At 42.8% G+C, this 24,617-nt stretch overlaps 2 protein-coding genes across 4 annotated transcripts in view; one reads left to right on the top strand and one right to left on the bottom strand.

The window, feature by feature from the left end:
* APOO (apolipoprotein O) overlaps positions 1–7,406 on the bottom strand; it is a 74,123-nt gene extending 66,717 nt beyond the window's left edge. For all 3 annotated transcript variants that reach the window (XM_007991306.3, XM_007991307.3, XM_073013837.1), the window contains exon 1: positions 7,152–7,406. In XM_007991306.3, the coding sequence (XP_007989497.1) occupies positions 7,152–7,160 (9 nt within the window). In that variant the 5' untranslated portion in view covers positions 7,161–7,406. The remainder of the gene's footprint in view (positions 1–7,151) is intronic.
* Positions 7,407–7,424: 18 nt separating this feature from the next.
* Positions 7,425–24,617, top strand: part of CXHXorf58 (chromosome X CXorf58 homolog) — a 31,006-nt gene continuing 13,813 nt past the window's right edge. Inside the window, exons 1-5 of the mRNA XM_007991303.3 lie at positions 7,425–7,786; positions 10,015–10,150; positions 11,469–11,568; positions 15,450–15,544; positions 15,967–16,078. Coding sequence (XP_007989494.1) covers positions 10,035–10,150; positions 11,469–11,568; positions 15,450–15,544; positions 15,967–16,078 — 423 coding nt within the window. The 5' untranslated portion in view covers positions 7,425–7,786; positions 10,015–10,034. The remainder of the gene's footprint in view (positions 7,787–10,014; positions 10,151–11,468; positions 11,569–15,449; positions 15,545–15,966; positions 16,079–24,617) is intronic.

Here is a 24,617-nt window from a genome sequence, read left to right as displayed (position 1 = left end):
CAAAAACTAGCCAGGCGTGGTGGTGCATGCCTGTAGTCCCAGCTACCTGGGAGGCTGAGGCAGGAGAACAGCTTGAACCCAGGAGTCGGAGGGTGCGGTGAGCCAAGACTGCACCACTGCACTCCAGCCTGGGTGACAGGGCAAGACTCTGGTGCAAAAAAAAAAAAAAAAAAAAAGAAAAAAAGAAATCTCAACAAGGGCGCTCAGCCAGAAACACAACTAGAACCTGAGGCTGAAAAGATCGCATCCAGAGCTACAGAGCAGTTTTTTCTTTGTCTCTGTGATCTACTGTCTAACTTCTTTGAAAGGTAAGAAAGGAAAAAGAAACAACCAATTAATTCTGTACATAAAAAATGTATTTGTGTGAGTAAAAATGTAGTTACTATAATTCCTCAAGAATTCCCTCGAAGATGCTTAAACTGTTAGGGAAAAAAACCTTTATTATCTTTCCAAATATGTGGCTTTTAAAATAATGTTCAAGTATAAAAGTTACATTACTCTTCCAATTTACAGATGATTTTCCTTTTCCATTTAGTATTGTAATTCTCCCTCAGTTTGTACTAGTAACATACTAGTAACATGGTAAGAAAATTAATTTCAGGAAGACAGGCATGTAAGTATTACACTAAGCCACAAAGAATGTGTGAGGTAATAACGCCTTATAGCCATGGACATGTTCACTCAGGCTCCTCAGTGTGGTGAGCTCTGAGTACTGGTCACATTACTTGTCCTTGAGGAAGGAAGTGACATAGACCAGTTTTCACTAGGCCACCTTCTTGCCCTGGAGGCTTCAGTTAGCAGCTGACGATTTCCCAATTTCCAGTCCACGCCTGAGGCAGGAAAAGTCCATACCCTTGGGTTCTACGTCAACTGATTTCCCCCTCCCAATGCCCAGATATTTCAACAAGCCCAACCCGCTCAAAACCAAACCGTCACCTCCCCTTCAAACCAAACTCAACCTTCTTCCACTTTCCCACCTCAATGAATAGTTCCCACAGTCAAAAGTCAAAAGCCTGGGCAGAATCCTCAATTTATCCTTCTCCCTCATCTGCCACATCCAACGGACTACCAGTTTTGAAATAAAAAATACTTTTGGAGAGCCCCAAGACTGTGCACTACCGTAACACTATCTTAGCAGCCTCTTACAAGATGCCAACTAAAAGTAACAGCTCATATTTCCTGAGCCCTTACTTTGAGTCAAGCATTGTTCTAAGCTTTGGGTAGGAATGAATTTAATCCACGCAATAATTTGAGGTTGGTAAGCATCTCATCCTTGTTTTACAAATGAGGAAGCAGCTACAGAAAACTTTAGTATCTCTCACAAGGAACACAATGAAGCCCAAGGTCTTAACATTGTTCTGAACTCTCTCACACTTCTGTGTCCTTGCATGTGCTTTTCTTCTCTGTTTGGAAGGCCCTTTCAACCTTGTCTGCCTAGCTCCAAAGGTCAGCATAGGCATGTTCTTCTCTATAAAGCCTTCTGATGCCCCCTGCTGTTGCTCTTCCCTTTCTCTAAGCCAGTAGTTCTCAAGGCTGGCTGCTTGCTCCAAAAACTAGATGCCTAATCCTACCCCTAGAGATTTCTGATGTCATTGGTATAGGTTCTAGACTGGGCATTGGGACTTTTAAAAGCTCCCCAGGTGGCTCTAACATGCAGTCAAGGTTGAGACCCACTGCATCGTAATGGACCTTTAAAGTCTGTGCTGGTAACTGCATTGTAAGCTTCTGAAATGAAAGTTTCATAATCACCTTGGGTGGCTTTTTCAAAACTAGTGGTTCCTGGACTCCACCTAAAAAGTCAGTCAGAACCATGGGCAGGGGCTTGGAAACTGTCTCCTTGAATAATTCTGATGTGTGGCCAGATTTGGGACCTCTCTCCTAGATAAGAACTGGGTCTTTTCACTTGTACCCACCAGAGTCCAGCATGATGCCCAGCCCATAGTTGGACTAGGATAAAATCTGTATAATGAAGGAAATCTAATAACGTGAATCTGGGTATATGTATCCAATATTCAAACTTCCTGCAGCAGCACAAGGATAAGCTGCTTCCTACAATGGAATGCGAATACTGGGCAGCTTTTCAAATGTGTTTTTTAATCCACCAATGCCCCCTAGTGACCTGAAGATGAATAACTATATCAAAACATTGCAGTATATATTTTAAGTACAGTGTGTACTTAATATGCACATAACTAGTCAGACACATTGTACTTGTACCACCATTGTACTTTTACTACCAACACCTATACTATTAACTCCTTTGCCCTCCAGTTATAGTTGACCCAAGCTGTTAACTCCCAAATCCCGATCAATCCTACCGTTAACTCCACCCCCAGTCTGCACAAACATGCAGGAGGAGCGCTCTCAGTAGAGCCCTCAAAGGGTCTGCCTATCTTTTTGTTCCTTGGTCAGTGCCAGTCCCAAATCCCACCACGTTTATAAAACCATCCATCTTGAAAACACAAGAACCATTCATCTACTGATTTGCCTCCATTCTTGCTATTCAAAGGGGACCAACGAAAACTACAGAACCCGGAGCTAGTCAAAAAATGGAGAATCTGGCCTGGTGCGGTGGCTCACGTCTGTAATCCCAGCATGGTGGGAGGCCGAGGCAGGCAGATCACGAGGTCAGGAGTTTGAGACCAGCCTGGCCAGCATGGTGAAACCTCGTCTCTACTAAAAATACAAAAAATTAGCCAGACATGATGGCGTGTGCCTGTCAATCCCAGCTACTCAGGAGGTTGAGGCAGGAGAATTGCTTGAACCGGGAGGCAGAGGTTGCAGTGAGCAGAAACTGCACCACTGCACTCCTGCCTGGGTGATAGAGTGAGATTCCATCTCGGAAAAAAAAAAAAAAAATGGAGAATCTGAGGCCGCATCCCAGACCTACTGAATTGGAATTCATTTTAACAAGAGTCACATGCCCGTTAAAGTTTGACAAGCACTGGTTCTCAACTACTAGACCTAACATCACCATTTTATGACAAATATTTTGTGACACTCTTTTGGTATCCTGAAATAAAATTCATCACTAAGTTACATGCATAAGTCCAAAATGTAAATCAGTATAGTATGATGGTAGCATAAAGGTGAACAAAAAGGAAAGATTTATGTGAATTATATTTCAGTATGTAAATGTTCAACACAACTAAAGACATAAAGAACAACCCCATTTTCAGCTATAATTTTTGTAAAGTTTAAAAAAAAAAAAAAAAAAAGACGGCTGGGCACAGTGGCTCACGCCTGTAATCCCAGCACTTTGGGAGGTTGAGGCGGGCGGATCATGAGGTCAGGAGATCGAGACCATCCTGGCTAACACGGTGAAACCCCGTCTCTACTAAAAATACAAAAAATTAGCCGGGCGTGGTGGCGGACGCCTATAGTCCCAACTACTCGGGAAGCTGAGGCAGGAGAATGGCGTGAACCCAGGATGTGGAGGTTACAGTGAGCCAAGATCGCACCACTGCACTCCAGCCTAGGCAACAGAGCGAGACTCCGTCTCAAAAAAAAAAAAAGAACAATCCCACAAGTTTCCAAAATGTACCATTCTGTATAGTCGTACCATTCTATAGAGAACCACAGGTCTACAATCCCTCGCATCTTTCTTTTCCTTCCATCTGTCGGGTAGGAATCTCTCTTCCTTGCAAAGCTGAGGTATTCTCTCTAGAATCTTGACTGAACATATCCTTCTAATTACCAAATTCTCTCTCCTTCCCTTGACAGTCAAGCTTATCAACCACTATAGTGTCCATTTACTCAGCCCTCAGTCACCAACCCAGGTTAATCTACCCTTCACTTCAATCAATAAACCTAAAGTTTAAGGATCATGAAAGCTTTCCAAAGTGCCCAAACGAACACACCTCATGATATCTAACTAACTCATATCTCATCTAGCTTATATCTCCATCATGGACATTGTTGGTTGCATATCCAATCTCTATTCTCCCTCTTCCTTCCTAAAAGAACTCCATTGTGTTCATGAATGCATTCCTCTCCCCTGTGATTAAGTGATGCCACCCTGGGTTGATCCTGTTCAGTCTAAGCCAATAAGATCACGTCATTCCTCTGACAACTGTTATAGGGTCAGACAACTGACCTAAGTTGGTCCAATCAGACTGAAGGACCAATTGTGGGAGTTTTTTCTCTCTCCTCCTCTTGCTCTAGAGAATGAGAAAGTGTGTATGCTACTGATAGTCATTTTGCAACCCTAAAGGAAACCAACCTGACTGTGGAAAGCCAAGAAGAGATAGGTCCTTGATGACACTGTTGACCAACCGAATCAGAGCCTGGAATCCATTCTTCCTCTGGACTTTGTGAGAGAATTTTCCTTACTATTTAAGCAATTGGGTTTTCCCAGCTGAAAGTATCCTAATATAGCCATTTCTCCTTGAAACTTTTCTCTCTCGATTTTCTAAACATCACTCTTTTCTGCTCCTACTGCTACTTCTCAAGTCTGGCCTCCCCCTTTCCTCTGCCTACTCCTTATATTTTGGTGTCCTCCAAGGTTTGTTGTGATCTTTCTACTTTTCTACCCAAAGTGCACGTTCACCTGAAATAATCTCAGTTCAGTCAGGCACAGTGGGTCACACCTGTAATCCCAACACTTTGGGAGGCTGAGGCGGGCGAATCACGAGATCAGGAGTTTGGAGATCGAGACCAGCCTGGCCAACATGGTGAAACCCCATCTTTACTAAAAATGCAAAAAAAATTAGCTGGGTGTGGTGGCAGGCGCCTGTAATCCTAGCTACTGGGGAGGCTGAGACAGGAGAATCACTTGAACCCGGGAGGCGGAGGTTGCAGTGAGCCGAGATCGTACCACTGCACTCCAGCCCGGGCAACAGGGCCAGACTCTGTTTGAAAAAAATAATGATAACAATAATCATCATCTCAGCTCACTGTATCTTTCCCTTGACACATCAAAACTGAGTTTCCAGCACTTCCCCCAATGGAATCCACTGATGTTCCCCCGCTCATTTACCTGAAGAACTCCTACCTGTCTCAAAACTAAATTTAAGTGTCCCGTCTGCGAAGCCTTCTCTGAAGTCCTCAGGGGTTCTTTACCTTTTTTTGTGCCATGGACCTCTTTGGCCACCAGTGAGACCTATAGACCCCTTCTCAAAATGATGCCTCTAATTGCATACAAAAAAGTGCCAACTATATTGAAATAATCTTATTTTTTAAACACAAATATCTGATATAAACAGTATGTGCTTCTTTACTAGCCCACTAAACAAAAAGATCTAGCAGTGAGTCTTATTAACTACCATAGTTCTGAAGTAGTAATGAGCATAAATGATATTTTGAGATCTGCAACAACTGTAATGTGATATGAAAATGTCTGTGACTTGTGCTGATACTGTGACTTCCACTGGTAACAGGTACTGCTAATACTACTGTGGTTTGTTAAGGTAAGAGCTTGTAAAATGAATGGCCCCAGTGAAGTGCACCAACTCATGTCTATGACCTTGTGTAGTTCCCCACCGTATCAACTCTGGACTTGGCTGCGTGACTTGTTTTGACATCAGCAAACATGATGCTGTGTTTGTGCCTTGGGACTTGCCCTCTTGGAAGTCAGTAACCAAGTGAGGAAGTCCAAGCTAGGCACACGGAGGGGCACCAAGCCCCCAGACATGCGAGTGAGGCCAACTTTCAGTCAAGCCACCAGCAGAACTACCCAGCCACCCATAGATTTTGAGAAACAATTCTTGTTTTAAGGCACTGGTTTGCAGTGATTTGTTACCCAACAATAGATAATTGAAACATTACCCATAACTAAAGGAAGTGCTCAATTCCAACTGGAGATTGCTAAAAATAGCTATATTTTTTCCCCATCAGAGTTCAGGGACTCCCTGAAATTTATGTGCAGGTCCTTTGAGGAGCTGAGGGCCCCAGGTTAGGAACCCCTGGTTAAGCCAAGTGGATCCTGCTCTCCTTTTCACTACCTTACTACAGTGTTGGTACACATATAGTTAAACTGGCCACAGCATATCTTTCCTTGTTGTAACCCTGAAATGGAGCTGAGCTCCTAGCACATAACAGGTGTTTAATATACAAATTTATCAAATGAATGTTGATTATAGGATCTGTCTTCCTGACTAAACTGTGAGCTGCCTGAAAACAGAGTAAGAGAAAATACTAGGCCTTTTCCAAGTGCTTTACACATACCAACTTACTTACTCCTTATAACAACCCTATGAGGTAGATGTTATTACACCAATTTCACCAAAAAAGAAGATAGGCACAGAAAAGGTAAGTGACTTGCCCAAGGTCACACAGCTAGAAAGTGGCAACGCCAGGACTAGAAGGCAGAATGCATGTTCTGATTTTACAGCCTTTATTAACGTACCCAAAGCACATTGCAGAGCTCAACAAAACTTTTAAATGAATACTACGATTCTGAGATTTCATTAGCACTATTTTATGGGTACTATGCTTCTTGAAGACTCAATTTTGTAGATTAATTTCTGGTAGCCTGTGATTTTTTATAACAAAATACATATAATTTACTTTTTAAAAAGTAGAATAATGGCTTTATACTACAGTGCAGATTTTCGAAATTAAGTCTTCATTGTAAAAGTCTATTTTTTTCCCAAAGGACACGAGTTCACAAAACGCAGGGAAGGGGGTCCACTGGTCCGTATTAAATAATGTTCCCTGGGGAGTGGAGCAAAGCTCCAGCTTTCGTCGTCACCCAGCCATCCCACTCCAGCCTCCCCCATACCCTGCACAGCTTCTCCTAAAATGACCCTCCCCCATCCACACATCAGGTTCTGAAACCTGAGCCTGCCAGGCAACTAAAGCCGCGAACCCCGCAGTGCCCTGAGCTGGCCTCCCCCTACCCACGATCCCAAGAGGGCACCAGCCGAGGGGATGGGTACTTTGGGGGAAGGCACTTCACATTTTCAAAGTGTTTAATTCACGAAAGCACAACCCAAAGGGCCGCCCCCACCCACCCGGGGGTCTCTCGCCTCCTCCCGGCAGCCGCTCATCCCCAGTAGACCAGTGAATGAACCGCGGGGCCGGGACGCAGCCGGCCCAGTGGCGGGAAAAGCCTCGGGCCTGGCCTGCGGAGAGGCCCCAAGAGAGCGCGGGGAGGGCTCGGGCAGCCGGGAGGGGGCGGTGACAGCTGTGACCCGGCTCCACGCTCTCACCTTGAACATGTCGCTAGCAGCGGTGGCTCCGGCAGGGTCACCCCGGCCTCGGCCACGCCCACTATAGAGAGGTGACTACGGAGGCCCGGTAGGGCCTTGATTTCTCCAACCGCAAGCAGGCCACGATGCGGGTAACGGCCGTACTGCAAACTCGGTGCGGCGAAGGCTTAGTTCAATCACCCCGTTCTAGAAGCCGCGTCGCTGAGCTGCAGCGCGTCGCGCCCGGGCGGTGGATGAACGCAAACCCCGCCCTCCAAGAGGCTCCGCCCCTGCGCCGGCGGTTGCTAGGCGGCAAGAAAGCGCCGGCTCTGTGTGGGTGGTACGCGGAGGCGCGAGGAGGGAGGTGCCTGGCGTCGCGCGGCGCTGGGAAACTGCCTTTGCCGCGGCGACCGGGCGCCCAGCGGCGTGGACTGGGATTTCTGTGAGCAGAGGCTGCCGGGAGGGGGCGCTTGGAGGGTCTCGGGCGACTTCGAAAGCCTCGCAGCCGGAAGCCGCCGGTTGGCGGCCTGGATTTATTTTACGAAAGATTTTAACCGTGGACTGGAGGTTTCTCAGGTTTTAGATTTAAACTAATATGCTGTGTCCTTTAATCGGAAAAGGCTCTGACCTTATTTTTTCCCTTTAAGAAACAAGCGGTAAGCCTCCTCTCTGGGAATCAAATGTTTGTCCCTTAATACTTGTAGAAGTAAATGATAATGGCAATAATTATCTTATTAACAAGAGTAACAAGCACTGATACAGCACTTTGATATGCGCAGTCATGATCTAAGTTCTTTATTCACATTTATCTAATCTTTCCAACGACGGAAGTAGGTGGGCATGATTATTATTCCCAATACATAGATGAAGAAACTGAGGCACATAGAAGTAATTTGTACGAGACCACACAGAAAGTGGGAAGCTAGGATCCAAACCCATTAGTCTGCCTTTGAAACCTGTGTTCTAGCCAAAACAATTGTTTCACTGTCTCATAATAAGGATGTATTTCCTATTTCATTCTGTATTTCTGCCCTAATCCTATAAAAAGTGTAAGCCCTATCCGGGCGGGCATCTGGAAAAATTTGGAATTTGTGCAGTGACGTGCCACTGCCCTCCAGCCAAAGACCACTAGGGGCACACCTGTAGTTGAAGAAATTGGGTTTCTCATTGCTCCAAGGAGAACGCACATGTAGGAACACAGTGGCATATTTCAGTAAAAGAGTTAGATTTATTACAGGATTTGGGCTTTGGTTCGGTGATTTTGGGGTAAGTTCAAGGAAGCAGGAGCTTTGCTCTGGATCGGGTGTTGTTAGGAAGCAGTGATAACACCAAGGCCCAGCTGTGACTGCCAGCCAACTCCCAGATGTTAAGGGCTACTTTTCTCTTTCTTAAGAGGATTGTATATTCCAAGGCATCCCCAAGGAGAAATATTGAATAGACTCAGAAGGCTCTCTGCATCAGCAGTGTAACATCACACATACGTAAAAGTGTGAAACATATTGATAAATTAGGGCAGAAGGTCTTAATTCATGGGGTGTGCGAACTTGTGTGGGGGAAAAATGACAACTTCATTTTCACTAACCTCTAACTGAACGTTGTTTCTTTCAATTATAGTGTAGACAACAAGCCACAGTAGTATTAGCATTGATGACTTTGTCATCAATGGAAAGCACAGATATTTTCATGTTACATTGCAGTCATGTCAGAGATCTTGAAATATTTACGCTCATTACTACTTCAAAAATACAGTAGTCATTGGAGCTCATTTAATGCATTAAGACACATTTACTATAATTTTGTTTTAAAAAAATATTTTAATGATTTCAGTATAATTGGAACACTTTGTAATCCTATGTATGTTATGCGTTTTTTTGTTTTTTGTTTTTTTGAGACGGAGTCTCGCTCTGTCGCCCAGGCTGGAGTGCAGTGGCGCCATCTCCACTCACTGCAAGCTCCGCCTCCCGGGTTCACGGCATTCTCCTGCCTCAGCCTCCCATGTAGCTGAGACTACAGGCGCCCGCCACCGTGCCCAGCTAGTTTTTGTATTTTTAGTAGAGACGGGGTTTCACCGTGTTAGCCAGGGTGGTCTCGATCTCCTGACCTCGTGATCCGCCCGTCTCGGCCTCCCAAAGTGCTGGGATTACAGGAGTGAGCCACCGCGCCCGGCCGTGTTACCCATGTTACGCGTTTTAAAGAGCTCTGTCCCTAAGGGGTCCATGGCACCAAAAGAAATGATAACGAGCCCCTGGTTTAGTAACAAAGACCAAGCAGTGACTAAGAATTTGGGAGCTGCATCCAAATTGGAGTATTACTGCATCCAGATTGGATGCTTTAAAGAATAGAAAGTTGGAGGTGGAATCAGAAATTTAGTGTATACCCTCTCACTTTACCAAGGAGGGAACTGAACCACTGAGAGGTTAAGTGACTTGCTCAAAGTCTCACTGCTATTTGATGATAAAACTGGGACAAAACGTTTTTAGACAAACATGTAAAAACTCTCCGCTGTGCTAGGCACTGAGGACTCCATAGTCAACAAGATGCCTCCTGCCCTCAATGAGCTTGTTGGTAGACAGCTGGGGAGTGATGAGATTGAATTATTGAGTTAAAAAGTTAACTCCGCGTGTAGTGTGGAAGATGAATAAGAGGAGAAAAAGACTGGAGACAGACCAGTTATAAGGCTGTGGATAGATTTATTTGTCTTTTCCATATACCATATAATATTTTTAGTACACAATGTAAACTGTAAGCAACTTTAAGAGATCCACAATGCCTTCTTTTTTAAAGGATTGAGAATTAGTACAACAATCATATGGCACTTGAGTCTTGTCCAAACAGTGTAATAGTATAAATTATGACCTCAAAGGCCTCATTTATGTACTTTCAGATTACTTCATTGGAGGGAAAATGAACCGTTCCTCAAATGTACCAGGTAAAGGTATTCTGAAATCAGGTACAAAATCCTTAGGAAAAGTTCGCAGAGTACATTTCGCAAATGCACCAAATTCAAGATCATTACTATCGTAAGTACCCGTATTTTGCCTTGTGTTATTTTCCACAACTGTACAGTTTCCAAACAGTACTTATCCAGATAATTTCAAATGCTTCTTGTTTTGTAAATCAGAGATTTTGTGTTTTAAAATTACTTTCAAATTGAATAATTATAATTGCATTTTCTAATTTACAAAGCATATTAACACACATCTACTTGATCCTGATACAACCTTGTGAAACAATTTTTATATTTTATACATGAAGTAGTAGCAACCGGGAGAAGGTAAGTGGCTTGAAGAAAGTTAACAGCTAATAAATGGCATCAGATAGGATTCAAAGGTTTGTCTCCATACTTCAGGCTTTTTCCTTTTTTTTGAGATGGAGTCTCGCTGTGTCGCCCAGGCTGGAGTGCAGTGGTGCAATCTCGGCTCGCTGCAACCTCCATCTGCCAGATTCAAGCAATTCTCCTGCCTCAGCCTCCCGAGTAGCTGAGATTACAGGCGTGCACCACCATGCATGTCTAATTTTTATATTTTTAGTAGAGACGGGGTTTCACCGTGTTGGCCAGGCTGGTCTCGATCTCCTGGCCTCAGGTGATCCCTCCCGCCTCGGCCTCCCAAAGTGCTGAGATTACAGGCGTGAGCCACTGCGCCTGGCCTAGCCTTTTCTTCTTTATATCTTGTAGCTTGCATTTTGCCAGCCAATGGGTAGCATTATGCAGGAGTACCTGTCTTTGTACATAGCACTGTAAGGGGTAATGACGGAGTGAGAATGTATGAAGGAGGAGACCCCTACAACCTGCCAGTGCTGGGATATGACCAAAAGTAGAATAATTCTGACTTGACCTGGATGAGCCTGGTTCAAGCAAAGATCAGAGAAGGAAGTTTCTTTTTCTAGGGCGTAGTTGTCCACCCCCAGAAGAGAACTGGGCCTCCTGTAACTTTGACTATTCCCCATTCCATTTTCATAGCACTTGAACTAGTTGTACATTTCATTTCAGGTCGTGAATGTTTTTGGGAAGTGAGCTTGTCGCCTCACACTTTTTATTTATAATATATATGCCTCTTAATGATACATTTATATTTTATATGCCTTTTGATGATAAAGTTTTAGCCAGGACTTTTTTTTTAATCTCAGGGGAAATCTCCTCAAGTATTTCATATCCTCATTCTGAGTAGGTTCTGCAAATGACCACTTCCAATTACCACATCCAAATGTTCCTCATTAGGTCAGTCTTAGAGTGGAGGATGGGGAGGTACAGGAGGAGGAAGCATAAATTGATAGTTCTCTAAGGTTTTAGGAAAATGAAAACTACTTTATAAATATTAACCTCTTTTTTTCTCTCAGAATGCTTAAAGACATTTCAGCTCAAATAATACAGAGGGCTTGGTTATCTCATACAAACAAAATGATATTTCGACTCCTGAAACACGCAATTTGTGCAGCGGTAAGTAGTTTGCTTTTTTTTTTTTCTCTGATGGATTTAATTATCAAGCCAAAAGATCTATTAATTAAAGATCGAATAGATAACCTTCTTTATCTCTCTTTTTTTTTTTTTTTTTTTTTTTGAGACAGAGTCTTGCTCTTTCACCCAGGCTGGAGTGCAGTGGCACAATCTTGGTTCACTGCAACCTCTGCCTCCCGGGTTCAAGTGATTCTCCTGCCTCAGCCTCCTGAGTAGCTGGGATTACAGGCACCTGCCACCACACCCGGCTAATTTTTTGTATTTTTAGTGGAGATGGGATATCACCATGTTAGCCACAATGATCTCGCTCTCCTGACCTTGTGATCTGCCCACCTCAGCCTCCCAAAATGCTGGGATTACAGGCTTGAGCCACCACACCTGGCCCTTTCTGTATCTCCTATTTGGATCTAACAATATTGCATGGAGTTCTGGAATTGTTTTTTCTGTTATCCCTAAATGAATATTTCTGGATTTTTTGAAATGTGGATGACTATTATTTTTTCTGAAGTTAATATACTGCTTGTTTTGTTTTGTTTTTAAATTTGATTCCTTATTTGAAAATGTGAAACAGTTCTCTTCCAACAATAAAAAGCTCCGAATCTGTAAGGTGCAGTGTCTCACGCCTGTAATCCCAGCACTTTGGGAGGCCGAGGCAGGGAGGGCCAGGAGTTCAAGACCAGTCTGGCCAACATTGAGAAATGCTGTCTTTACTAAAATACAAAAAAATAGCCAGGCGTGGTGGCATACACCTATAGTCACAGCTACTTGGGAGGCTGAGGCAGGAGAATTGCTTCAACCCAGGAGGCACAGGTTATGGTAAGCTGAGATCATGCCACTACACTCCAGCCTGGGCAGCAGAGTGAGACTCTGTCCCCCCTCAAAAAGCTCTGAATTAAAAGTTCCCTTACCTTTCATCCAGCAATTTTACCTCTTAGAATCTATTCTACAATACATATACAATTTGATTGCACCATTGTTTGTAACAGCAAAGGAAGTAAACTGTGTAATATCTAGTGATAGGATGCTGGTTAAATAAATGTTGCTGCTTTTATAGTGTTAAACTTTGCAGCTTTAACATGATTATGCAATAGAAAGAAAAAGGAAGATAGCTCATCAGTTAAAAAAGCAAGTACCAGACAGTATGAAGAATATGATCCTACTTGAATGAAAAACAAAACCAAAAAAAAAATGCATATCCCCCCTCCTCCAGAAAGCAACTCTGGCAACCTTAGCAGAGCCTTCCTTGGTATAGTACCAAATATTCTAATAAAACAACCTATAAATCCAGTAGTCTATTACTAGTGATACTCTTTTTTTTTTCCTTTTTTTTTTTTTTTTTTTGAGATGAAGTCTCACTCTGTCGCCCAGGCTGGAGTGCAGTGGCATGATCTTGGCTCACTGCAACCTCCACCGCCCAGGTTCAAACGATTATCCTGCCTCAGCCTCCCTAATAGCTGGGACTACAGGTGCGTGCCACCATGCCCAGCTAATTTTTTCTTTTTTTGTATTTTTAGTAGAGACAGGGTTTCACCATGTTAGCCAGGCTGGTCTCGAACTCCTGACCTCAGGTGATCCGCCCGCCTTGGCCTCCCAAAGTGCTGGGATTACAGGCATGAACCACCACACCTGCCCAATTAGTGATACTCTTAAGGGAATTTTAGCAGCTCTGAAAAAAATAATAAAGTCTGAGCAATGTATACACCGTTCATCTGACCCACAAACCTATTTCTGATGTCAGTAAAAGCAGAATACGGCCGGGCACAGTGGCTCACGCGCTGGGATCTTTAGGAGGCCGAGGCGGGTGGATTGCCTGAGGTCAGGAGTTTGAGACCAGTCTGGCCAACATGGTGGAAACCTATCTCTATTAAAAATACAAAAAAATTAGCTGAGCGTGGTGGGGTGTGCCTGTAATCTCAGCTACTCAGGAGGCTGAGGCAGGGGAATTCCTTGAACCAAGGAGGTGGAGGTTGTAGTGAGCCAAGATTGCGCCACTGCACTCCAGCCTGGGTGACAGAACGAGTCTCCATCTGAATACTTCAGAGAAAACCCACCCAGGTAAACTCCTGACATTTCAGGTCTATTATCCGTTGTCTTCGAATATGGAACTTGTATTTAATTTTATAATGCTGGTTTCATAGTATTTTTAGACTCTTCTGTAACAGAAGGAAATTCTTTTTTATCTATTATAGTAATGCTTTAAGTTAATACCTTAAATTAATAATGTTTTGTCCTTTTAAAAGCTATTTATTTATTTATTTTGAGATAGAGTCTCACTCTGTCACCCAGGCTGGAGTGCAGTGGCATGATCTCGGCTCACTGCAACCTCTACCTCCCAAGTTCAAGCGATTCTCCTGCTTCAGCCTCCAAAGTAGCTTGGACTACAGGCACCCGCCATCACGCCCAGCTAATTTTTGTATTTTTAGTAGAGACGGAGTTTCACCATGTTGGCCAGGTTGGTCTCGAACTCCTGACCTCAGGTGATCCTCCTGCTTTGGCTCTCAAAGTGCCAGGATTATAGGTGTGAGCCACAGCACCCAGCCTAAAAGCCTTTAGTGTACATTTTTATGTGATTATCTTAGGCATAAAGGGGTTGTTTGGGGTTGCTTGGGGGAAAGAGTTGGGGCTTTAGAGTCAAACAGAACTAAATGAATCCTGGCTTCCCAATTTACTACCTGTATGCCTTTTTATAAATTACAAAAATTCCCTGAGCCTCAACCTTCTCTTCTGTAAAACAGGCATGATAATAGTCTCATAATGGGCCAGGTGCGGTGGCTCACACCTGTAATCCCAGCACTTTGGGAGGCTGAGGTGGGTGGATCACCTGAGGTCAGGAGCTGGAGACCAGCCTGACCAACATGAAGAAACCCCATCTCCATTAAAAATACAAAATTAGCCGGGCACGGTGACACATGCCTGTAATCCCAGCTACTCAGGAGGCTGAGGCAGGAGAATCTCTTGAACCCAGGAGGTGGAGGTTGCAGTGAGCCGAGATCGTGCCATTGCACTCCAGCCTGCTTGGTGGCTCACACCTGTAATTCCAGCACTTTGGGAGGCCAAGGCAGGTGGATCACAAGGTCAGGAGTTTGAGGCCAGCCTGGCCAATATGGTGAAACCCTGTCTCTACTAAAAAAATACAAAATTAGCCGGGTGTGGTGGCAGGTGCCTGTAGTCCCAGCTACTCAGGAGGCTGAGGCAGGAGAATTGCTTGAACTTGGGAGGTGGAGGTTGCAGTGGGCAGAGGTTGCAGTGAGCTGAGATCGCGCCACTGCACTCCAGCCTGGGCGACAGAGTGAGACTCCGTCTGAAAACAAACAATTATCATAGTGTTGCTGGTGTAAGGATTAAATGAGCTGATGTATATAAGGCACCTAACATAGTATATGGTGCATAAAAGGTACTTAAAAGCTAGTAACTTATTACTATTGTCATCCTCATCTCACAGTGATTCATTCAACAAATACTTGTTAAGCATCTGCTGTGTTCCAGGCACTGTATTAGATGCTAGGAATATAGTGGTAAAGAGAAAAGCCACCATGCCTACCTTCATGAAGCTTACAGTCTAGTAGGAGGCACAAACAAGTTAATAAGTAATTATAATATATTGTGAAAAGTGCTGTCATAGGGAAATAATAGTACCTTTGATCTCAAAGAGGGACAGATACCCAAACTTGGAGGCAAAAATGATTAAGTAACTGGCTTAAGGCTACACAGATGGTAAGTGGAGGTGCGAAAACAAAAACCCACCCCTTCAGAACTCCAAGGCTAGTGTACTGTTCACTTTACCACGTTGCCTCTGTTATAGTCCATAAATTATGTCTGGGTGGGATACTGCTTTCCCTTTACAGCTCTGTCCTCTATTTCAGGAATTCTATGTGACACATGAAATACTGAAGAAAGTGTCCCCCTTAGAGGCTAAGCTTATTAAGGATCCTACCATGCAGTGTAAAATTAGATTCAGGTAATGTATCTATGCTGATTTATTTCAAGAAGTACTTAGTTAATATGAGGAAATCTTAGATATGGATTTTTTTAATCCTCATAACTTCTCAGAACTTAATTACAAAGTAAATGTGTTATCTTTATTTACATTTGTTATATGAAGAAACTGAGGCATGACTCTGTGGCTAAAAGTTGCGATGAGAGTAGCTCTCATCTCCCATTTGGTATTCAGTCTTACACAGGTGTGAGAACAGTTGTGAGCACACCAAAGTGTGGGTCTTACATCCTACGTGATCCATTTAATTACCAGTTCTTTATATGCTCTGACATAGCTTTTGCCCTGTACGCAAGAAACTATACGAACTATCTTAAGTATAAGGGGGAAAAGCAACTGAGCCCAAAACCTGATGCCAAATAACTAATTTTTTATCTTTATTTCAGATTTAGAGGTGAAACGTTTCCACCTTTCATCGTTTTTAAAATTTTTCTTCATACTGATGGCCATGGTTACAAGTATTTTAGCGGAAAAAATGTATTAATGCCGTCAAGTGAGGTGACGTTTCATGATGTACATTTTATGTTAATTTAGCTTCTTAACATTTATGTAGTATCTGAATTGCATTCAAATTATACAGAATTAGTTATTTCACCATGAAACAGCCCACCAGGTAGGTTGTGTGTGTGTGTGTGTGTGTGTGTGTGTGTGTGTGTTTTTAAGCACCATGTTTCAAAGTGTCTCCACTTATTACCTAAAAATAAATTTGGAGTGAATTACTTAATTAAGACTCTAGAAAATATCCATCCATTTTTTGTATTAAAATTTTGATTTGTTAATAATAGACTAGGCCAGGTACAGTGACTGATGCCTGTAATGCCAGCACTTTGGGAGGCCGAGGCGGGCAGATCACCTGAGGTCAAGAGTTTGAGACCAGCCTGGCCAACGTGGTGAAATCCTGTCTCTACTAAAGATATAAAAATTAGCCAGGTATAGTGGCACATTCCTGTGATCCCAGCTACTCGGGAGGCTGAGGCAAGAGAATCGCTTGAACCCAGGAGGCAGAGGCTGCAGTGAGCCAAGATCGTACCACTGCACTCCAACCTGGGTGACATAGTGAGATTCCATCTCAAAATTTAAAAAAGACTAAAATTGGTGAGGGCTCTTAAATTATGCAGAACATTTAATGCCGTTTTATTTGTTTTAATGGAATGTTATTGTTTCTTTGATTCTGGTAGCACATTTAGAAACAAAATGTGCTGGACTATGCTTTTGAAAATGAACTTTCAGCCGGGCGCAGTGGCTCATGCCTGTAATCCCAGCACTTTGGGAGGCCAAGGCGGGCAAATCACATGAGATCAGGAGTTCGAGACCAGCCTGGCCAACGTGGTGAAACCCCGTCTCTACTAAAAATACAAAAATTAGCCGAGTGTGGTGGTGCATGCCTGTAATCCCAGATACTCGGGAGGCTGAGGCAGGAGAACTGCTTGAACCCAGGAGGCAGAGGTTGTGGTGAGCTGAGATCGTACTACTGCACCCCAGCCTAGGCAACACAGTGAGACTCTATCTCAAAAAAAAAAAAAAAAAAAGAAAGAAAAAGAAAAAAAGAAAATGAACTTTCAAAATATTTATCCTTTTTTCACACGAATTATCATCATACTTATTTATTTATTTCTTTATTTTGAGACAGAGTTTCGCTCTTGTTGCCCAGGCTAGAGTGCAATGGTGCGATCTCAGCTCACCACAACCTCTGCCTCCCAGGTTCAAGCGATTCTCCTGCCTCAGTCTCCCGGGTAGCTGGGATTACGGGCATGCGCCACCACACCTGGATAATTTTTGTATTTTTAGTAAAGATGGGGTTTCACCATGTTGGCCAGGCTGGTCTCAAACTCCTGACCTCAGGTGATTTGCCCGCCTCAGCCTCCCAAAGTGCTGGGATTACAGGCATGAGCCACCACGCCTGGCACTCTCCCCATACTTTTAAGTTTCATGAATATTCACCACAAATTGTGTCTACAGTACAGGAATCACCTGGGAATCTTGTTAAAATGCTGCCGCTGCTGCTGGTCCATAAACCACACTTTTTAAAAAATTCATTCAGCCACTCTGTATCTTTTGATTGGAGAGTTTAGTTCATTTACATGAATGTTATTACTGATAAGTACAGACTTAGTTTTGCCATTTTCTTATTTTTTCTGGTTGTTTTGTGGTCTTCTCTTCCTTCTTTCCTTCCTTCCTGCCTTCCTTTTAGTGAAGGTGATTTTCTCTGGTGGTATGTTTTAATTTCTTGCTTTTTATTTTTTGTGTATCTGTTGTATATTTTTGGATTTGAGGTTACCATGAGGCTTGCAAACAATATCTTCTAACCCATTGTTTTAAACTGATGACAGATTAACACAGATTGCATCAACAAACAAACTCCGTCTCAAAAAAATAAAAAAAAACAAAAAACAAAAAAAACAAAAAAAAAAATCACAAAGAGAAACCAAAACTCTGCACTTTAACTTCATCTCCCCACTTTTTAACCTTTTGTTGTTTCTGTTAATATCTTATTGTATTATGTCTTGAAAAGTTATCGTAGTTATTATTTTTGATCAGTTCATCTTTTAGTCTTTCTATTCAATATATGAGTAGCTTACACACTACAATTGCAATGTTGTAATACTGTTTTTCTGTGTACTTACTATTACCAGTGAATTTTGTAGTTTCAGATGATTTCTTATTGTTTATTAATGACCTTTTCTTTCAGATTGAAGAATTCCCTTTAGCATTTCTTGTAGGACAAGTATGTTATTGACAAAATTCCTAAGCTTTTGTCTGAGAAAGTCTTTCTCCTTCATGTTTGAAGGATATTTTCACTGCATATACTATTCTAGGATAAAAGTTTTTTTTTCCTTCAGCACTTTAAATATGTTACATCACTCTCTCAGCCTGTAAGGTTTCCAATGAGAAGTCTGCTGCCAGAAGTATTGGAACTCCTTTGCATGTTGTTTGTTTCTTTTCTCTTGCTGATTTCAGGATTCTTTCTTTATCCTTGACCTTTGGGAGTTTGATTATTAAATACCTTGAGGTAGTCTTTGGGTTAAATCTGCTTGGTGTTCTGTAACCTTCTTTACTTGAATATTGATATCGTTCTCTGAATTTGGGAAGTTCTCTGCTATTATCCCTTTGAATAAACTTTCTACCCTGATCTATCTCTACCTCCTTTTTAGGGCCAATACTTCTTAGATTCACCCTTTTGAGGCTATTTTCTAGATCTTGTAGGCATGCATCATCATCCTTTTTAAATTTTTTTTCTTTTGTCTGCTCTGATTGTGTATTTTCAAATAGCCTGTCTTCAAGCTCACTAATTCTTCTGCGTGATCAGTTTCTCTGTTAGGAGACTCTGATGCATTCTTCAGTGTGTCCATTGCATTTTTCAGCTCCAGAATTTCTGCTTGATTTTTAATTATTTCAGTCTCTTTGTTAAATTTATCTGATAGGTTTCTGAATTCCTTCTCTGTGTTATCTTGAATTTTGTTGAGCTTTCTCAAAACAACTATTTTGTTTGTTTGTTTTTTGTTTTTTTACGTCAGAACATGAACACAAAAACAGCTATTTTGAATTCTCTATCTGAAAGGTTACATACCTCTGTCTCTCTAGGATTGATCACTGGTGCCTTATTTAGTTTCTTTGGTGAGGTCATGTTTTCCCGAATGGTCTTGATGCTTATGGATGTTTGCCAATGTCTGGGCATCGAAGAGTTAGGTATTGTAGTATTTATTGTAGTCTTTACAGTCTGGGCTTGTTTGTAACCTGTCCTTCGTGAAAAGGCTTTCCAAGTATTCAAAGGGACTCAGGTGTCGTGATCTAAATCTTTGGTCACTGCAGCCATATCTGCATTAGGGGGCACCCCAAGCCCAGTAATGCTGTGGCTCTTACAGACTTGTAGAGGTACTGCCTTGTTGTTCTTGGCTAAGATCTGAAAGAATTCCCTGGATTACCAGGCAGAGACCTGTTCTCTTTCCTTACTTTTTCTCCAATAAATGGAATCTCTCTCTTTCTGTACTGAGCAGCCTGGAGCTGGGGGAGGGGTAAAACAAGCACCCTTGTGGCCACCACCACCACTGGGACTGCATTGGGTCGGACCTGAAGCAGGCACAGCACTGGGTCTCTCCCAAAGGCCCACAGTGACCACTGCCTGGCTACCATTTATGTTCACTCAAGGCCCATGGGCTCTACAGTCAGCAGGTGGCGAATCTGGACAGGCTTGTGATATAAACCACACTTTTAATAGCAAGGCTCTACAGTACAGGTTTTACTCCTTGGACCCTTATATGTGACTATAATTAAGTTTAAAAAAGATGGACATTCTCATATTTAGCCATTTATAAACCACACATCAAAGGTTATTTTTCTGTAACCCCGGCAAGATTCTGCTTCTGGAAATGTTGTACACAAAAACTATGGCCCATCTTAAATCATGAGTTCTAGCACGTATGCAGGAGGGAAGACCACACAGCCTGGCAGTTTCTGATCAGATCCTGCATGTGCGGCATTGACTCTGAAGAGTTTTAGAAAAGGAAAAGGGACTACTTTTCTCTGTGTTCTCAGGTAGTATCAGATAAAATTTAACTTTATTTCAGAAATATATCAAATGAGGCCAGGCACGGTAGCTCACACCTATAATCCCAGCACTTTGAGAGGCCGAGGCGGGAAGATCACCTGAGGTCAGGAGTTCGAGACCAGCCTGACCAACATGGTGAAACCCTATCTCTACTTAAAATACAAAATTAGCCAGATGTGGTGGTGGGCGCCTGTAATCCCTACTACTTGGGAGGCTGAGGCAAGAGAATCGCTTGAACCCGGGAGGCAGAGGTTGCAGTAAGCCAAGATTACACCATGCACTCCAGCCTGGGCCACAAGAGCAAAACTCTGTCAAAGAAAGAAAGAAAAGAAAGAAAGAAAGAAAGAAAGAAAGAAAGAAAGAAAGAGAGAGAGAGAGAGAGAGAGAGAGAGAGAGAGAGAGAGAGAGAGAGAAAGGAAGGAAGGAAGGAAGGAAGGAAGGAAGGAAGGAAGGAAGGAAGGAAGGGGAAAGGAAGGGGAGAGAAAGAGAGAGAGAAAGAGAGAGAGAGAGAGAGAAAGAAAGAAAGAAAGAAAGAAAGAAAGAAAGAAAGAAAGAGAAAGAAAGAAAGAAAGAAAGAAAGAAGAAAGAAAGAAAGAACGAACAAAATGAGCTACATGTTTTCATTATGGAATATGGTATTTCAAGAACATTAATATTTATATAGATTGACTTCAAATGTGGAAGTATATGTTTATCCTATTTGAAGGATAAATTTATGCCACATTTATGTATAGAGTAAGCTTGTAGTTACCCCTATAACACATCATCAATTGTTTCTTTCCTAAGATTATATAATGAGGCTTTTTCAAGAACTGAGATCCTCCTGGGTCTCCTCCTGCCAGCCCCCATGCTGTACATGGGTTTGAGCAAATGAGAAACTTAGAGGCAGTAATCGGAAATCACTGCTTTATGCATTAAAACTCATCATAATGCTGTATAATAACTTAAATGTTTGTTTAAATTAGCCCACAGATAGAAAAATATGCCTCTGTGCCTTTATCTTCTGTGCTACAACTTTCACTCTCCTGGGGTAGTCATTGTTAATGGTTTGCTGTGTATCTTTCATGTTTCCCATGAAAATATACACACAGAGATTTTTAAATTTTGTTCTTATTATAAAAATGTGGTCATACTATTGACCTTGAATTTTTCACTAACCATCATAATGGGTTTCAAATGATCAGAATATACCCAACTTGAAGAGAACAGTTTAAGGTTCCTTTTTCCCTTTAGTTCGGCTTCAAAACAAACTCTGGTAACACTTGGATTTGTGGTTGATACAAAACTTATGGAATTTTTCTCACTCTAAGCTTACTCAACTCTATTGTTCTTTGTCTCTTTGTTTTTGGTGTTTGTTTGTTTGTTTTTTAAGACAAGGTCTTAATCTGTTGCCAAGGCTGGAGTGCAGTGGGGCAATCTCGGCTCACTACAACCTCCCACTCCCAAGCTCAAGCAATTCTTATGTCTCAGCCAGCTGAGTAGCTGGGATTACAAACATGTGCCACCACGTCTGGCTAATTTTTGTATATTTTTTAGTAGAGACAAGGTTTTGCTATGCTGGCCAGGCTGATCTCAAACTCCTGGCCTCAAGCGATCTGTCCACTTCAGCCTCCCAAAGTGTTGTGCCTATTGAGCACTTTCTGTTAAATATGATCTTAAACATTTTATGCACATTACTATATTTAATTATCATAAACACTACAGTGTATTTTCTGTTATTATCCTCATTTTAAAAAAGACTGAGGGCCGGGTGCTGTGGCTCACGCCTGTAATCGTAACACTTTGGGAGGCCAAGACAGGTGGATCACTTGAGGTCAGGAGTTCGAGACCAGCCTGTCCAACATGGTGAAACCCCGTCTCTACTAAAAATACAAAAATTAGCCAAGCGTGGTGGCACATGCCTGTAATCCCAGCTACTTGGGAGGCTAAGGCAGGAGGATCACTTGAACCCAGGAGGTGGAGGTTGCAGTGAGCCGAGATTGCACCACTGCACTCCAGCCTGAGTGACAGACTGAGATTCTGTCTCAAAACAAAACAAAACAAAACAAAACAAAACAAAACAAACAAACAAAAAAACACTAAGTAACTTGCCTGAAGTCTCATACCTAGAAAGTGAAGGAACTGAGATCAAGACCTAGTTAGCCTGCCTCCAAAGTCCAATTTCTTAACCACTCCTGAGAGTTAGGAACTATGCTAAACAGCAGCATACACATTCTCTTCGATGGCCCTGCAATAACTCTGGTTAGGGACACATTGTTCCCATTTTCCCTGTTAGGAAGCTAGAGGTTAGAAAGACTTGCCAGGAGCATAACTGAGACTTGAACACTTCTCTGTGTTTCCACTGTACTATGTACATTTTGAGGTTAAAACAACCATGCAGTTATGGTGGTTTTGTTTATTCTGAGCCTGTATATAATTGAACTGTTCCAAACCAAGAAACTGTTCCAATGCAGGGATACCAGTTATTACCTCCTCCATGAATGACAGTTCCCAGTAGGAACGGAAAGTGTCTTGAGATACTAGAGTAGCTTTACAAGCCTAAGTGTGGAGCTAGGCCAGCAAATAGCCACAGAGCTGTGGGGGCTTCTGGCCACAGAGATGCTGAGTATCAGGATAAGTGCCAGATTTAGAGATGGCTCCCTTTGACCCTTTGAGTCACCCACCAAGAACAGAACCTGCATCTTGAATCATACCCTGATTGGCTGGTATCCTGGCATCTTTGCCTAGTTTTTGCCCTTGCTTTTCTCCTGGCTCTGGGCTCTTCTTTCCCATTGCTTCCTATGGAGAAGGACTTTCTTGAATTTGGCCATACACTGCAGATGTCTGAGAAAGAATATCTTGGCCATTGGATGGCAAACATTTTTCAAACCCCTCGCATAGGTGGCCAGAGAGCTTGCCCTATGCTGCCAGGTGTGTTTTTCTTTGGCTGAGGGACCAGAATGGGCCAGACACAGATGAGGCACACAGCTGAGACACTGCACACATAAGGAAACTGGGTCTTGGAGAGATTGGTGGTGGTGACTGAGTAGGGCAGTGTAGGGAGGACCTGTCAATAAATACCTTTTTGGGAGGCTAAGGTGGGCGGATCACTTGAGGTCATTTCAGGACCAGCGTGGCCAAAATGGCAAAACTGTCTCCACTAAAAATACAAAAAAAAAAAAAAAAAAAAAAAATTAGCCAGGCATGGTGGCACACACCTGTAGTCCCAGCTACTCAGGAGGCTGAAGCAGAAGTATTGTTTGAACCCAGGAGGCAGAGGTTGCAGTGAGTCAAGATGGCACTACTGCACTCCAGCCCGGGCGATAGAGGGAGACTCTGTAAAAAAAAACCTAAATAAATACCTTTTGTACTGTGGCTCACGCCTGTAGTCCCAACACTTTGGGAGGCCAAGGTGGGTGGAACAGAAGGTCAGGAGTTCGACACCAGCCTGGCCAACATGGTGAAACCCCGTCTCTACTGAAGATACAAAAATTAGCTGGGCGTAATCCCAACACTTTGAGAGGCTGAGGTGGGCGGAACAGAAGATCAGGAGTTCGAGACCAGCCTGGCCAACATGATGAAACCCCATCTCTACTGAAAATACAAAAATTAGCTGAGCATAATCCTAACACTTTGGGAGGCTGAGGCGGGTGGAATAGAACGTCAAGAGTTCGAGACCACCCTGGCCAACATGGTGAAACCCCGTCTCTACTGAAAATACAAAAATTAGCTGGGCGTGGTGGCATGCGCCTGTAATCCCAGCTACTGAGGAGGGGCAGGAGAATCGCTTGAGCCCGGGAGGCGGAGGTTGCGGTAAGCCGAGATGGCACCACTGCACTCCAGCCTGGGTGACAGAGCAAGACTCTGTCTAAAAAAAAATAATAAAAATTTTAAAAACCCTCTTTTAGTAACGAGCTAAAGTAAATTATAGTTATGCCTACAGAAATTCCTAAAGCAGAAATTATATGGTCTTCATACCTGTTCAGTGTACAATTACTTGTTTTTACCTTTAGTGTCACTGTGGGGTTGGTTAATTAGAACCATAAAATGTTGGAAATTAATTGCAAGAAAACATAATGGAGAGATTCGCCAATACCATAATTAATTAATTAATTAATTTTTGAGATGGAGTCTCACTCTGTCGCCCAGGCTGGAGTGCAGTGGCACGATCTTGGCTCAGTGCAACCTCCGCCTCCCGGGTTCAAGCGATTCTCCTGCCTCAGCCTCCCAAGTAGCTGGGATTACAGGTGCTCACCAGCTCGCCCTACTAGTTTTGGTATTTTTTAGTAGAGACAGGGTTTCACCATGTTGGCCAGGCTGGAATCAAACTCCTGACCTCAGGTGATCCACCCGCTTCGGCCTCCCAGAGTGCTGGGATTACAAGCGTGAGCTACTACACCCGGCCTATGTTTTCTTTAGTTGTGTAATGTATAAAGAAATTAATGAAATATAAAGCAAAAATGATCTACCTAAAGGAAAGCTCCATGTCACATTTTCACTAAACTGTTTGTC

This window comes from Chlorocebus sabaeus, chromosome X (assembly GCF_047675955.1).
Source record: "Chlorocebus sabaeus isolate Y175 chromosome X, mChlSab1.0.hap1, whole genome shotgun sequence".
NCBI classification, from domain to species: domain Eukaryota; kingdom Metazoa; phylum Chordata; class Mammalia; order Primates; family Cercopithecidae; genus Chlorocebus; species Chlorocebus sabaeus.
The sequence above is the reverse complement of the archived record's forward strand: the minus strand, read 5'-3'. Positions and strand labels throughout refer to the sequence as shown.